This window comes from Lissotriton helveticus, chromosome 5_1 (genome assembly GCF_964261635.1).
Source record: "Lissotriton helveticus chromosome 5_1, aLisHel1.1, whole genome shotgun sequence".
Lineage (NCBI taxonomy): Eukaryota > Metazoa > Chordata > Amphibia > Caudata > Salamandridae > Lissotriton > Lissotriton helveticus.
This window is the reverse complement of record NC_136065.1, coordinates 302,024,536-302,039,640: the sequence shown is the minus strand read 5'-3', so window position 1 is coordinate 302,039,640 and position 15,105 is coordinate 302,024,536. Positions and strand designations below refer to the sequence as shown.

General features: G+C 42.6%; 1 protein-coding gene across 4 annotated transcripts in view; it reads right to left on the bottom strand.

The window, feature by feature from the left end:
• The window catches only part of CLSTN1 (calsyntenin 1), a 329,531-nt gene that overhangs the window by 143,493 nt on the left and 170,933 nt on the right, over positions 1 to 15,105 (bottom strand). For all 4 annotated transcript variants that reach the window (XM_078642290.1, XM_078642287.1, XM_078642289.1 and 1 more), the window contains 3 exons: positions 5,652 to 5,860; positions 3,014 to 3,163; positions 2,495 to 2,680 (listed from right to left, as the gene is read on the bottom strand). In XM_078642290.1, coding sequence (XP_078498416.1) covers positions 2,495 to 2,680; positions 3,014 to 3,163; positions 5,652 to 5,860 — 545 coding nt within the window. The remainder of the gene's footprint in view (positions 1 to 2,494; positions 2,681 to 3,013; positions 3,164 to 5,651; positions 5,861 to 15,105) is intronic.

Genomic DNA, 15,105 nt, shown 5'->3' with positions numbered 1-15,105 from the left:
ACCATTGTCCTAATTCACATATTCATTGTGAATAGTAACTGATTCTAACGGTTTTGGTTGTGGAATGCCTTTCTACTGTGCAACCGGGCTTCTTTGTTGTGTCGTTATCCCAGGAGAACGTTGACGAAATGCCAGCTGCGGATATTCTAGTTTGTAAATGTATTTGTGGTGCAGTTTCCTTTTCAGGAAATCTCTTACAAGAATCCTGAAGCATCATACGGATGTCTGTAATTAGGGCTATAGGAACCTGCATCAGTGGTCTCTGAGAAGGCTCAAAAGTTTCCTCCTAACGGTAAGTATCATGAAACTCTTCATATGGTTTTGTTCTATTGTGTTGCCTTCCCCTAAAGGAGAAATTCCCTTTTAAGTAAACTGGCTCATCCTGGTCAAAGTCCTCGTCCGTTTCCTGGCATTTTACCTGCAGTTGTGATGGGCTACTTGCAGTCCCAAAAGTCCAGTCATCGTTCTCATCTCCTTAATCTCCTACCTCTAAAAGGCAAACTGGTGAGATTTTTGTCTTAATAATGGTTCAGCAATGATGGTCGACGGAGCGGTCTGAGGATAAAACCTTGGTCATCGTCTGTGTAGCCATCAACTGTGCAGTTGTAGGTTCCGCCATCCACGAGGGCACCGTGTCGATGACGGCGCATCGTGGGCAGTCTCGACGACAAAGACATTGTCAAGATTAGTTGGGATGTTGAGGACGCAATTAACACCAAGGTAGTAGAGATCGTCAACTTAAACCTCTTAGCCGTCAACGATTTTGCTGCTGACTTGCAATATTTGAGGGAAGGATTTGAAGTAGGCTTCTTTAGATAAGCAGAGGCTAATGCCCTTTCAAAAGTAGTGAAAGGTTCTTTGATTTCTTTTGTTTAGTGGAGTCTTGAGTTGCTGAATGACTCAATTTCTCCTGATGTGGCTTCTTTTTGTCTGTCAAAGTAGATAATTTCTTAGGTGGTTCTCCACTCAACTCCTTACCATGTTTTACTCTTTTTAGGTCATTTTCCCAGGAGTTATGGATCCTTCATCCCCGGAGACTGGAGTTTATCGCTTTCCTCTTTCGAAGCCATAATAGAAGCATTGCTTCTCTGTCTTTCAATGTCTTAGCAGAAACCGTTCTACAGTATTTGCAGTCTTTAGGGGTATGATCAGGGTACGAACAATACAGGAAATCCTGTGGGTGTCCTTAGAAAATAGTTGCATCTTACCACAGGTCCTACAAGGTCTAAACAAACCCTGTTTGGATCCCTATGACATGGTGAGATTCTGCCAGGATTATAAGTAAGTTTATTGTTTAATTGATAACCTTAACAATTTTCATGTAAAAGCATGATACAGCAGATTTCACAATTAAAAGGATTGGGGACCAGATCGTTAAAAACATTAATTCCTTGTGTCAAGGAATTCAAAACAATGTACACTGGTTGTTGGCAGAACAATAAAAAGGCAAAGTCTTCAATCTTAAAATTGGACATAAAATATTAATCGTGCGCTAACTAGATATATACATTTTCAGATGTATTTAACTGAATGTGCAAAATTTAGGCAGTTCATTCTGTGTGTAAGGAGAGCAACATGGATACTGGGGTAAAAGACTAGGACCCTAGGTGCATTGCTAGCTCAAGTTGTATTGCATAGCAACGTAACAAATGCATCCTTTGAGGGTTGGTTTAATGTGCAGGTGGTAGCAAGGACAATACAAACTCCATTCTTAGCTCTAAACATTTTTTAAGGAGCTTGTCGTTGCTTGGCACATAGAGTGCCTAGAGCATTATAAACGGAGGGGGAAAAGATTCCGCCAGGATTAGGCATAGACAGGATAATAAATATTCCTAACTACAAATAAGAACACTTCAACTGAACATCACAGATGTGACTATCAGTTTCTCTGCAAAAAACTGAGCAGAGCTCAGAGAGAATCCCTTTCACATGAAGTGCGGCTAGATATCTGAGGTGTGGTGGCCCGGGAGGGAAGAAATGAGGCAAGGGTTTCGCTCTGATATGGTGAAGTTAGGTTCTACTTAAGATGATGTGGATTGGTATAAAATTTCATTAAGTTGGACTTAACTGTCTAGCGATGTTGACATACTGCTAGTTCTAATTACCAAGGATACTCCCACCTCGAAGGCAGGGAAGATTCAAGCATGTGAATATATGAAAGATTCAATACTAGAAAACTGCTGAATATGTTAAAGATGATCTAAGCTTAAAGTGAAAGGACTGCACTTTAAACATTTAAAATTGATAAAGTGCCAAACATGTTGATCACTGGAATGCAGCAATCATTCAGAAATTAAATTGTCACAAATGTATTCTTAGTCAAATTTCACTTGCGATATCACCTTCTAATACTACATGGAAGGCATGCCAAATCCAGAGCCAAGCATTGACAAAGCAGTTCCAATTAGTTTGAGTATAGATTTACTGACCCCACTGGCCCCTTACCACAAAGTGAAACAACATATATATTGTAAAAAACAATTGGGTTACTCACCACAGAGTCTGTGAAGGGACTTCTCAGAGTAGGTGTCTCTGTCACACCCTTTCCCAATGTGGTTGGTTTCTAGCTCCACATTTGCTTGTATTGATGTGATAGGTTCATCACATGTTTCCAGATGCATGCTGGGAAATAAAGCCAAGGAACCAGTGCCTGGCTCATACTCTATCCGTTTGCTCCAACCTGCAATTGCCCAACAGAGATAAAAACACGTGAAAGGTGATGCTCATGAGCCAAGGGTAATTGGGAGGGCACAGTTAATGAACATAAGAGAGGATGATATAGTTAAGGCTTAGAGAACTGAAATGAGCAAAGGGGAAAACAAAGTTTAGAAGGCCACAGAAAATAAATAATCTGAAATGGAGGTGTTTGCACAACAATGATGGACAATGGTGACTCAAAGAATCAATAGGAATCCAGGTTCTGTTTAATGGGGGGGGTGGGGGAGGGTCATACTGTGGCAGTAAGAAAGGAGATGGAGATGGTGAAAAGAACATGGTGTATATTTATGCTTACCTTGCCAGCCGGGCTTGCATGTAGGTTTAATGCTGATTTTCACCAGCACATCTTCAGTGGCCCTTTTGCTCCCACAGTCGTATGCAGTGACCGTGAGCTTATACTGTCGCTCTTTGCCATAGTTCAGCTTCTCTGTGTTCTTAATGAAGCCTGTGTAAGCCAGAAGGGAAAAGATGTGAAACTTGGAAAGTTCTAGCTTTCAGAAGAATCAAAGGGTGACATTTTTAATTTTAAATCAACCAAATAATAAGGTAAAAACTATGCAATAACCAAACATGCTAAAAGTCCTTTTAATTCAGAAAATGGCTCAACTAGCCTGCACCCTCATCAGAAGGCTACGGCCCTGTTCTAGAAGGCTGCTTCAGTTGCGCAGAGTGCAGGGCAGACACAGTTGAAGGCAGTATATTTTGATGTCCCACTCCGTGAAAGGATTTTACACCAGGTGACTAGTTGAGATATTGCCAGATATTTGGTAGGTAAACAGAATGTTTATTCATTCAAAGACATGATAGGGAAGGGTGCTGTAACCTTTAAGGTGACTTAGTTACTACTAACCTTGTGGCTCTATCCCTTTATTTACTATGGATTATTCTGCCCCCATTAAAGGGGAGTAGCAACAACTACTGTCATTACTTAGTAGACGTTTGGGTGCCCAGCATCATGTGGGTATAGATCATATGCAGGAGCATATCTGTACTCTGCATAAGAGAGTAATATACACAATCTATGGTTTGTTTTCATTTTATGGCTTAGGGTCTGGCAGAAGGGTGTTGATAACTGGAAGGAGCCTACAGATTAGGAGTAATCACATCACTAAATGTAACTATGTGTCAAGTATCCACACTTAAGATTCTCACTCCCCAATGACTGTTCTCTGCTCTGCTTCTTCCTGCCCATATGCGCTACCAAAACCCTCTCAACTCACTCATGACAGGTTTTTCGTTTCCCACATTTACCTTATTTGCCCAACTATTATTGTCCTTACAGTGAAGCACTGACTTCATAGTCTGAGGGATACCTCCCACAATATGCTTCTCCGTTGCCCTTTCTCACTCTGATCGGTTCCCAAAGAGCTTTCTGGTGTTCCCGCAGTACTGCTGCATTCAGCTATTTGTGCATCACCTGGTATGTGGTAATTTTGCAATCACACCTGAAAGAACTTCTTCCTCTGGGGTGCTACTCAAGATAAGACATCCTTCCAGTGTAAGACACAATACTTGGAAATGGCAACACCCACTCCAGTACAGAGATCTTAGATCAGCACCTAATACCGATCCCATCTACTCATGTGAAAGGGCTGGCAACAAATTAACTAGCATTTTGGCACTGTAGAGAAGCTTCCTGAAAAGAAAAAAAACCTCCTAGTGATTAATTCACGTAATCAAAAAGATAATCAACAGTTTTCTTTCTCAACAGGAGACAATACTTCCCAGCCAAATAAATTACGTAATGGCTAATCAAGATGCATTTGTTTTCGAAGGAAACTTTACCTTGTGGAATGTATACGTGATGCCTAATGCAGAATGAAAACAAACCCCTCAAAGTCATCAATCTGTCGCAAGTGATTAGAAACAGTAAATTCTCCAAGCCAAGGCTCCTATGAACAAGCAGCATTTCTATATGTTGAAGTCTTTTAGACGATGATGTTGGCAATCCTGGGATCGTAGAATTGCACATATCTATATAGAGCAACGTTTTTCGGCACCACAATTATGTGATCCCGTAGAAAATTAGGTAAAAATAGCAACTTCAGGAACTACAGAAAGCTGACTAACTAGGTAAAGCCTTGAGTTCACTAAGACACCCAGGTTGCTCACAACCTCAAAGGAAGAAGGCGCATACATACCCATCGAGTTAGGCCTCAGGAATTCCCTCTAGCTTTTAAGCTTCGTGTGTGCAAGCAAATAACCTTAGAGAAGTGCAGTTTTAAGAAGGTTGTCATTCATCCACCAGCGCACAAAGTCCTGGGCCTTAGGAAGACACTGTGTCAAGGTCTGCACCTGGCTCCCACCTGAAGATATGGATATTGTCCAACCTAACGAAGGACAAATCCACTCCAAAACAAGGTACGCCAGTTGACAGATAACCTGTGTCAAAGGTAGCTGATAAACCTAACAGCATCATGGCTTTGGCACGGTCTCCTCAAAATCACAATGCCCAAATCCATCATCCAGTGGGTAGGTGGTAACCCACTCTGTACCCAAGCTGCGGTTAAAACTAGCATGTAGAGAATACATGAGTGAATGGGTAACTGACAAAGTCTTGCAACTGCATTCTCACAACCCTTTCTAGCAACTTAGCTGTATACGTCAACAGTAATAAAAAGAAAATTGGCAGGATAACACACAATAGTAAGGTTCTCTCCTCCCACCCCGAGTTATGACTGGTATGGGGAGTGCAAAAAGCAGTCTTAGATAGACACACTGAAGATTCACTGATCAAAATAAAGGTCGCTACAATGCAACGTTTCAGGCAGAAGCACAAACAACATTTTAATTAGTGACAAAAAATTAGAAGCACAAATAGGTGATGCTGCTTGTCGATGCATGTACAAAAGGTTAACACTAACCCCCACACCTCAACTCGTCCCCCAAAGCCAGTCACACACTTCTGTAATCATGTCACTTCGGTGTCTTACCATCTTTGCCAATGGTGAAGGGTACGTCCGGAGTCACAATCTCGTAGCTGCAGATCTGGCTGAACTGGGGAGAGCAGTCAGCATCCAAGGCCTCCACCTGCAGTATACTGTCGTACTTCTTGCCTTCAATAACTGTTGCCTTGTAAGACTTCTCCTTGAATACAGGGGCATACTCATTTACATCATTCACCTGAATGTGCACTGTGGCTCTGTGGACACAACGAAAACAATAGTCCAATAAATTCACCCACAGTTCAGATTGAGCCCTTAAGCAAGGGACTTGTGGTTTTGCCAATTAAATGAGCCAACACAGAAGTATAGACTAATTCCACACATCAGTATTTATGGCCTTCAAAAAGAGATGGCATGTGCAGGGTATTACTAACATATGTCCTTGGACCTAAACAAACAGCAGGGCTCCGCACAATAAACTGAATACTCACAATGCCCATTATTCAAGATGCCAAGAATATCATACATTTCTTTCCCAACTCATACCTAATCGTTGTACGAAGCATTACGTAAAGTCACAATATGACTGTTTGGTCCAAGAGCAGATATTAAAAAAAATATAAAGCCTTTGCACAGAGAAGGTTCCACTTAGCCAGAGAGAGCATCAATCTAACTCAAAACCTTCTCTCCCACTAAAAACATTTTCCAAAACATAAGTCTTGCACTATACCAATTGATTGAGCCATTACAATATCCGTGTACATGTCAGACAGGGTATTTTCATTTTGCCACCGACCTGAACCTACTGCTATTTTTCAAAATAAAAAGTGCCTTCCATAATCTGGTATAATCGTCTGTTCGATGAAAGAATAATGTTTAACCATCAAATCGTTCCTGTTCTCATCCTCACCAAGACATTCTAGTCGACTTTTTGAGAAAGCAGAAATATAATTTACCAATGGGCTATTTAGTTTGAACCACATAATGCTAGGTAAGGTTGCATGCAAACCACAGGAATGCAACAGCAAAGTGGTCCCAGGGTGGGCATCACATTTCACAAATACACCTTGTGTGCGGATGGTAATATGACTCTCAAAGCACATGCATGCTCACGGGTTTTGTCAATGCAAGGGCAATTTGTAATAAAGCAACACAACCCCTCAGTCTCTCTCCCATTTATAGCCATTTGTAATTCACATATTTTGAAGTCTAATGAATTTGCTACTTCTCTTCGGTGATGCTCTTTCTGGTGGATACTCTAATCGCAGATTTTTTGCCTTTTGACTAGCCCCTGCCACCATCCTGGGTCTGGCTACTTCTCTTCAAGCACTTGCTTACACACACTGGTACGTGGCACCATCCAGCTCCACAACGACCTTCCACTACCTTCAAAAGGCACGGGGAAGCATAAAGGCAACACCTCACATGCAAACGTCTGTAAACTTTGAAGACTTCTGCGTCTTCAGACATGGATCAACACAGTTGGGGAATCTAACTCTTCACAGGAGACTATGCCACAGTACTTGTGAGAAAGAAGAGCAGTGAGGAATCTGAAGTTAGAGTATCAACCAAAAAGATTTTTACCAAAGGAAAGTAACTGTTTTTTCTGATTCTTCACCTTTTGATTGTTGAGGCGGTAGTGCTTGTTGAACTCACAGATGCCCATGTAGCAGCCTGGCAGAGGTTAAGTACTGGAACACCCCTCACCAATGTCATTTTGGCAGCAACGGATCTAGTAAAATTACCCTGCAGACCCTTTGTGTAGGGAGATCCTTCCTGAGCAGGCTTAATATTTTTGATATGCACAGGATGACCCACCTGGTTGGATAGTTTCTGCACCCCCTTCCCAGCACAAGCAAACTCAATGAAAAGCTAGTCTTCAACTGAGTAGTCTCTAGTATACTCAATGTAGAAATTAAATGGCTGTGGATCATCCAAGTATAAGGGCAGCATTTTAGTTATCTCATAGCAATGCATGAGCTTAGCACGGGCAGATGTTGGCTCCAGCTGTAGCTTGGGTTGAGATGGACGCCAAAGTGCTCAGAATGGGTATGGCATCTGCTGCCGATGTGGAAGTGTAGTCCGGTGTCTACAGGGAGCCAGGGAATGGCTCAACAGGGGTCAGCTGAGGGGCCAGCATCACAGGTGTGACTGAGGCTCCATAAGTATAGAAGGCGCTCTCGAGAGAGAGCCAGCATCACCTCAAATTCTGCTGTATGGCTTCCTAGAAGCGCGTTATCTGTTGAGGTCAACGACAGCCCAGGAAATATGGGTTACATCGGGACCATCATCTGATGGACTGAAAGTCAGAGTATTCTTGCAGTGTCATATCGTTGGAGCGTTTACTATGCTGTTTCTCTCCTGAAAGATTTACAAGAGAGAAGGGAATTCAGCTTGGTGTTCTTGCGCTTATGGTGTGACTTGGACTTCTGAGACACCTTAATACATGCTGTGAGACCGGGCTTGCAGCAAGAGTGGCCTCGCAACCTGGATTGGGCCTGTCACTTCAAGACCAATATGACCAATTTTTTTTATGTCCTGTGACAGTTTCACTTCTTGCTTCTGATCGCCACAGTGAGCATTTGTCACTTGACTGAGTCCTCACTGGAAATTACTCACCAAAGGCAAACGTTGTGTGGATCTGTGACTAACATATGCTTCCTGTAGTCACAGAATGCATTAAAGCCTATGGTTTTGGGAAGACCTTTCTCTGGCACACTGTTGAATTCTGATGTATTTTAGGTGTCTGTAAAACCGAGGAAGTGCGGAGCTGAGCCCCAGATAGACGTCATAAGACGCAGAAAGAAAGTAACCCACATAAACGTGCAAGGGCAACGCATATATATGGTTGTGAACCGCTACTTCTAGAGGCAGCACAAGACCGTCACGTCCGATGGCACCATCTTCCAGCACACATGGGGGAAAATCCCAGACCAGTCTGGAGTCTGGGGATAATCAAAAGATGAGGAATCTGCAATTAGAACTATCCATCAGAATTGCATCGGTCTCCAGGTAAACTCGGCTAATTCCTGCATATTCCCTCTGCAACATACTGTCCATTGTCCTCGGCTAGACCCTTTATTGACGTTTGACATGCATATATTTCGGTACCCCGGAATCAACATATTTCCCTCTCCTGTGGACCTTCATGATGGTTATTTGGGTAAAGCCTTGAGAGCACTCACTTCCCAGATGACCTTCTGGGCATTCTTACCTCTCTCTGTGATCGGGAGTGTGGCCTTGGCGAAGTTGGTGGTCCACCCTCACCTTCTTTGTTAAACTTCCACTTTTTACAACTCCACTTTTATTTGGCAGTTTTGTTTAAGGGTGGTGGGAACCATCAAGTAGCTCTTGCCACACAATCTTCTGGAAGAGGCGAGAGGACTGGCTCTTACCAATTTTTAATAAGGTCACTTGGCGGCTCAGTTAGAATGGGTAGCATGTTGACTCTCTGGCTGCTCTCTTCATGAAACAGGGCTGTCTAAGACTGAATTTAGGGATGGTCTGTTACATTATTCACTGTACTCCACATAACTTCCTTCTCCACCCACAGCTTTGTCCCACATTGCTGCATCTTATCTAGCTAGAGTGGGCAGGATAACAGCAAAGCAATCTCCTTTTGCCCTGGCCATTCATAGTGCATTAACAGCCCATTTAAAACTGGGACATCAAGCAGGATTTTCAGGTGGTGGCCGTGCTACTTGACGCGACCAAGGCATTTGATTCTCTCCAGGGGAGTATATGTTTACTGTCCTGCTGCGGGTGGGCCTGCCACAGTTTTTTAAAACTGATCCACCTCCTGTACACTGCACCAGTAGCACGTATTTGTGTGAATGGCTGGGCCTCCAAGTTCTTCCCTATCAAACGTGGCACGCGGCAGGGCTGCCCCTGTCGCCCATGCTTTCTACGCTCACGCTGAAGCCTTTGGCGTGCAACTGCGACAGCGGCACGCCCAGGTGGCGCTGTGATTTAGACAGCGGCCTTTGGTGGTGTCATTGTATGCAGATGACAAGCTGCTCGAAGTCCACGAACCTGCCACATACTTATCGGAACTATTACGAGAGTATGTTAAATTTGAAAGATACTCTAGCTTGGGCATTAACTGGGTTATGTCCACCATGTTTCCGCTGACAGCTGGCACCAAAGAGATATAACTAGATTTTCCCTTTAAGTGGTCGTTTGATCCGGCGAAATACCTGGGTATATGGCTACACAGGGACCCTGAGGTGGTAATCACAGCTAATAATGGCCTGGCCGTTAACACGTTTACAGACCAGGCTGCACTCTGGACTAAACTAACTCATTCCCTTGCGGATCATATTCCGGACATAAAAATTACTTTTTTTACCCAAACGCCTTTATTTGTTAGTTAACATACCCATCCGTTTGAATAAAGAGATGTTTAATATGCTGCAGTCGACCCTTTTAACATTTGTCTGGGTTGGGGGGAGGGAAGCCCCATTGTAGCTGAAGTGTGTTGGTTCAGCCATTAGAACGCAGTGGATTTGAGGCCCCTAATATGCGCTTGTATTACTTATGCGCGCAGGCTGCACATTTTTGGTATTATCCACAGATGTTCCAGCCGCATACGGCGGTTCAGGCAGACTCCGTGCTCACGATGCCTCTGATTGCGACTGCCTTGATGGGCAGCGGGGGGGCCACAAGCTGAAATTAGTCCAGTTCACTGCACCGCCTGGGCATGGAAAACCCTTGCCAGAAGAGCGCATTTGTACTATCTCTATGCACCATCACTGTCGCTTGACACGCACCCCGATATCTCTGCTGCACAAGAACCGGCAGCCTTGAAGACACTGGGGGAGGTGGGGATTACTCACATTGGCGACTTATATAAACAGGGCAAATTCCGGACACTCTCTGACCTGCAGAACGGGCGGGTCACAGGTCTATACTGGAAGTCAGTTATCGATAGATATGGTCTTCTACAATGGTTGTGTAGAAAGTCCTTTGCAGATTTACTATCTCGCTCTAAATATATAATGGGCGGGAATACTATCTTACTACCGTGATATCTAGCACCAGGGGAGGGGGGTGGGGGGGGGGAGAAAGAGGATAATGTTGGGGTTTTATTGCGCTGTTTACTAAAAAGTACACGTTGCTAGCATACGACTACATACATTATGGGCAAGGTGGGAGATCTTGGTTGCCTTTGGAATATTACAGTATATGATATGCCTTGTTGTTTTGTACTTCCATGCGTGTACGCCAATACAAATTTGTTAAAAAAAAAAAGTATCCACCGGAAAGAGTTCCTAATTCTCATTTGCACTGAATCTCTGGTAAGCAGTTTAAAGTCAGAAGATTGTTTCCACTAACATATAGGAGTGGTGTCTTCTGCCATGCACAAAATAAAGAAACATCTTAAAATTCCAAAGGATACTTTAGAATTCAGTCCGTTTTTTAAAATGTATTTTGTTATGCATTTGGCGACTCTACAAAAGAGTCACTTAGTTGTGTGTTCCATTATTTTTGGGAGATTGCGTTGCCACAACTAATATCTTATTCTTTTTAATAAGGGGAAACATAGTGGCTAGTTTGGAAGTTCATAAACACGTGCAAAGGTTTTTTTTTAAATGGCAAATGCAGAGTGCTTGAAACTGGTTACAATAGTCGGATTTTCTTTATCAAAAATAAATCCTTTTAAGACTACCATCCACTCTAAAACAGTACAGTCAACGTGTTACTATTTTCACCATTTCACAGGTTGAACTTTTACACTTTACTTCTCCCTTCTCTTTCTTTCAAGTTGTAAACATCCCTGAACAGAGAACGTACTCTGAAAACCAAGAGGAAGTGGGCAGAGACAAAAAAAGTTAGAGGAAAAGGGACAGAAGCAAAGAGAAAATAAGAGTAGGAAAGAAGGCAAAATAATGTTAAGAGGAAGAAAGAAAGGGAGGAAAGCAAGTCTGAAGGAAAATGGAGAAACAGGGAGAGTGAGGTAAGGAGAGGCTACAGAAAGGTGAAAGGAACAAAAGAGAAGGGTAGGTGAAGTGCAAAGTTGCTGGTAAGAGGAGTTAAATGACGAGGAGAAGTAGAGGGTGTGGCGAGGTGAAGGGCAAGATGTAGAGGACAGAGGAGGAGGAGTTTTAGTTAGCACAAACTGCGATGTTTCTTCATGAAATGGGGAATTGATCTGCAAAGTGGAAATCAGATAGCTATCCTAAAGGCCTGTGTAGTACGTATATCTCCAAGAGGCACAATATGTCTGCCTACACTGCCCAAAGCTTAGCATGCTACCCGGTAATCAGAAGTTACAAACCTCATGCTTGAAACTAAAGGTACATGGCCCAATGAGACTCTGTCCTGTGAATAGACCAACCAAAAGTAGATTAGAGCACACATTCTCATTCCAGATGCTGCATAGATCTTGGTACTTTCTTTCTCTAGCAACATTTTAGCATCTGGGTCCACGTTTTCCTAGGGCAGATAAGCTTAAGAACTGAATTTAATCACTCATTTCACCAAGCTTACTGAATGGATGGAGGAGTATCACATGGTCGACTCTCAGCATTATTCAATCAGTTGATTCTTTTCAGACCAGTGTTTTAAGTGCAGTAATACAGGACAGACGTAATGCAGGACTGCTTGGATATAGCCTACAATGTTTTTAGAAGTTTCTAAATCGTTAACTGGACTTTTATCATCTCTTCAAGAGTCAAAATAATTAGGATATAGTGGCTGGGCAACGGCGCACACTCCAGTTGGGTCAATATTTGTCTGTAACAATCTAGGTGCTTCAGGAGGAGGGAGAGCCACCCAGGCTCCAACTCATCAGAAGAAGAGCAAATTCTTCTCCTTGTACAAATTTTCTACAAAGCTCTAAGCACTCAAAATAATAAACACAATTGTATAATATAGTAATCAATGTCCAATGTCTTTTCATTCAGACATATGTTCTCATTTTTTTCAGTTTACTTATTTTCATCTGTACATAAGTTTCTTTATTTGTTCCACAACACCATAGGTCATGTCAAATTTTTTCATTCATTTGACAACACCATAGGTCATGCCTTGCCCATTTTTTCAGTTTTCTTATTTTCTTCTGTACATAAGTTTCTTCATTTGTTACACAACACCATAGGTCATGTCATACATTTCTTCATTCATTCGACAACACCATAGAACATGCCTTGACTTAGTGTGTGCAGAAGCGATCACCACCAAATCCCCCGGTGTAGTCACATAGGTTTGAGCAGTCATTATTTATTGGGTATATAGCCCGTGAAATGATCAGTCAAAACTGTTGTTGTTAGCTGGCGAAACTGTGCATTTGTAATAATGGTTGAACTGTGTAATATTGGAGTGTGGTGCTATGATGATTTCTTATGCAAACGAATGTCTCATTTTGTTGAAATTCTGAAAATGAATAAAAAAGTTTAAAAAAAACTTGCTGTTACAGGCTTAATGTGGACCATGCAAGTGATATATTAGAAATGTTTTAGAAGTTTTTAAGCGAACCACGTCTTAGATAAAGTGTGTGAATAAGGTTAGAGATTACGAAGCGATATCTTGCATGACAAATCTAACAAGTGACGATAATAGAAAGGAGACTCGTGACAACTTTGTAATCTCTATCTAACATTATTCCCACCTATGTGACTACACAGGGGGATTTTGTGGTGGTCGCTTCTGCGCACACTAAGTCCCTCAACACCTCATTACACGTTCATTACACGTTCATTACACGTTTTTGTATATTCCAGCAGGATGAAAAATTAACTGCAATGAGCCCTGATGAAGTCTAAGTTTTAATGTAAACGGACGAAACACGTGTTGTCAAGGCATGACCTGTGGTTTTGTTGAATGAAGACATTTATGACATGAACTATGGTGTTGTGGAACAAATGAAGAAACTTATGTACAGATGAAAATAAAACTGAAAAAAAATCAGAAAATATGTCTGACTAAAAAGACATTGGACATCGATTACTGTATTATACAATAGTGTTTATAATTTTGAGTGCTTGGAGCTTTGTAGAACATCTCTTCAAGAGTGTCCAGAAGCCTTCAAAATTCTGCACCATGCTTAAGGACACTTTGAAAGTCAGTTTAAAAAATAACTGGCAGATCCGTTCATATTTAAGCCCCAAATTTACTTTGAATCTGGCAAGATAAATTGCAGATTTTGTTTTATTGTAGTCTCATTGACATGCAGTTTTTACCCTTCAAGCAATAAAAGCAAATATGGAAAATGGTGTGGTTATTGGGTCTGTTCTGTACTTGTGTGATCCTATAGTGGAAGTCGCCACAGAGTGCCCCACGCCAGCCGGCCAGCAGGCCCGCAGCGACTGAGTACGGGCTACCCTAGTAACCAGCTTTACTACTCAACACCCCGCCACCCGCAAAGTGAAGTGTGTTGGGGAACTTATAGAAAATTGTAAAGTAGAAATATGAAAGACAGAAAGCCCAAAGAAGGAGGGTTATAGCAATAGGTAGCTGGTTAGCTTTGTAATAGATTAGAAAATGGTTGCAAAATCGGGGTGAGAAGAGGGGGCACTGCTCACTGTCTAATTCCTCTCCTAAGTCAGCACCACTTTTCATGAACTAAGCAGGGGCTGTGCATCCCATCTCATGGCAGTTTATTCAGTTTAGGTCCTCAGGTCGCTGCCAGTTTGCAGGCACCTAGTTGTTGTTCCAGTGAGTCAGTGAGACTGTAGCGTTTTAACCGCTTTTCTCCAATTCTCGCCACTGCTGGGTGGTTGAAGTTGTTCCGTTCCCAGTCAGGGCAGATAATACCCACACTACTCCCACTGTCACCATCTCCACCAGGGTCCTGGCCTCTTCCTTCTCAGCACGCAGTTCTCTATGTCAAATGTCCATCCTGTCTTACAAACACCCGTGCTGTACTTTGTCTCTCATTACGCTTCCCCTGGTGGCATCAGCCTTGTGGTCTAGTACAGCGTTTTCTCAGCCTCCACATGTGTGGATCTCCACCTGTAGTGGTTAGAGTGGGGCAATCCCGTGATCTCCAGTCAAGTCCATGCTTCCTCTGGGACGCTGAAGGAGTGGCCACATCCTTCACGAAGCATCTTCAGCTCTACAGTAAACAGTAGCATGTGGCGCAGTCCCATGGCCTTCAACTATTGTTTTAATCCAGTGTGGACTTGCCAGAAGCACTTGACTCTGTCTAGTTGGGAAATAAGCGGATGACATGGTTTTCGAATGTGGGCTCGCCTGTTTTCCGGACTGTTTGTAGGATCACATCTTTTTTACGGTAGTGGAGGATTTTAGTGATTATAGCACTCGGCTCTTTCACGAACAGGGGTGACCAGTCTTTAGAGTCAAGAGCCGACATGATCCATTTCTACAGGAAAGTTCATGGGGCTGTTCCCTCAACTCCCTCAGGGAATCCCATAAAGGAAAATATGAGTTATCCTGTAAGCATCTGTTAGTGGCATGTAGCGCTGTAGATTCACATGCTGTGCAATCGAGTGTTGGGCTCAGCCATGTATAACTTGTTTTAATTCGAAAAAAAAGTCTGAGT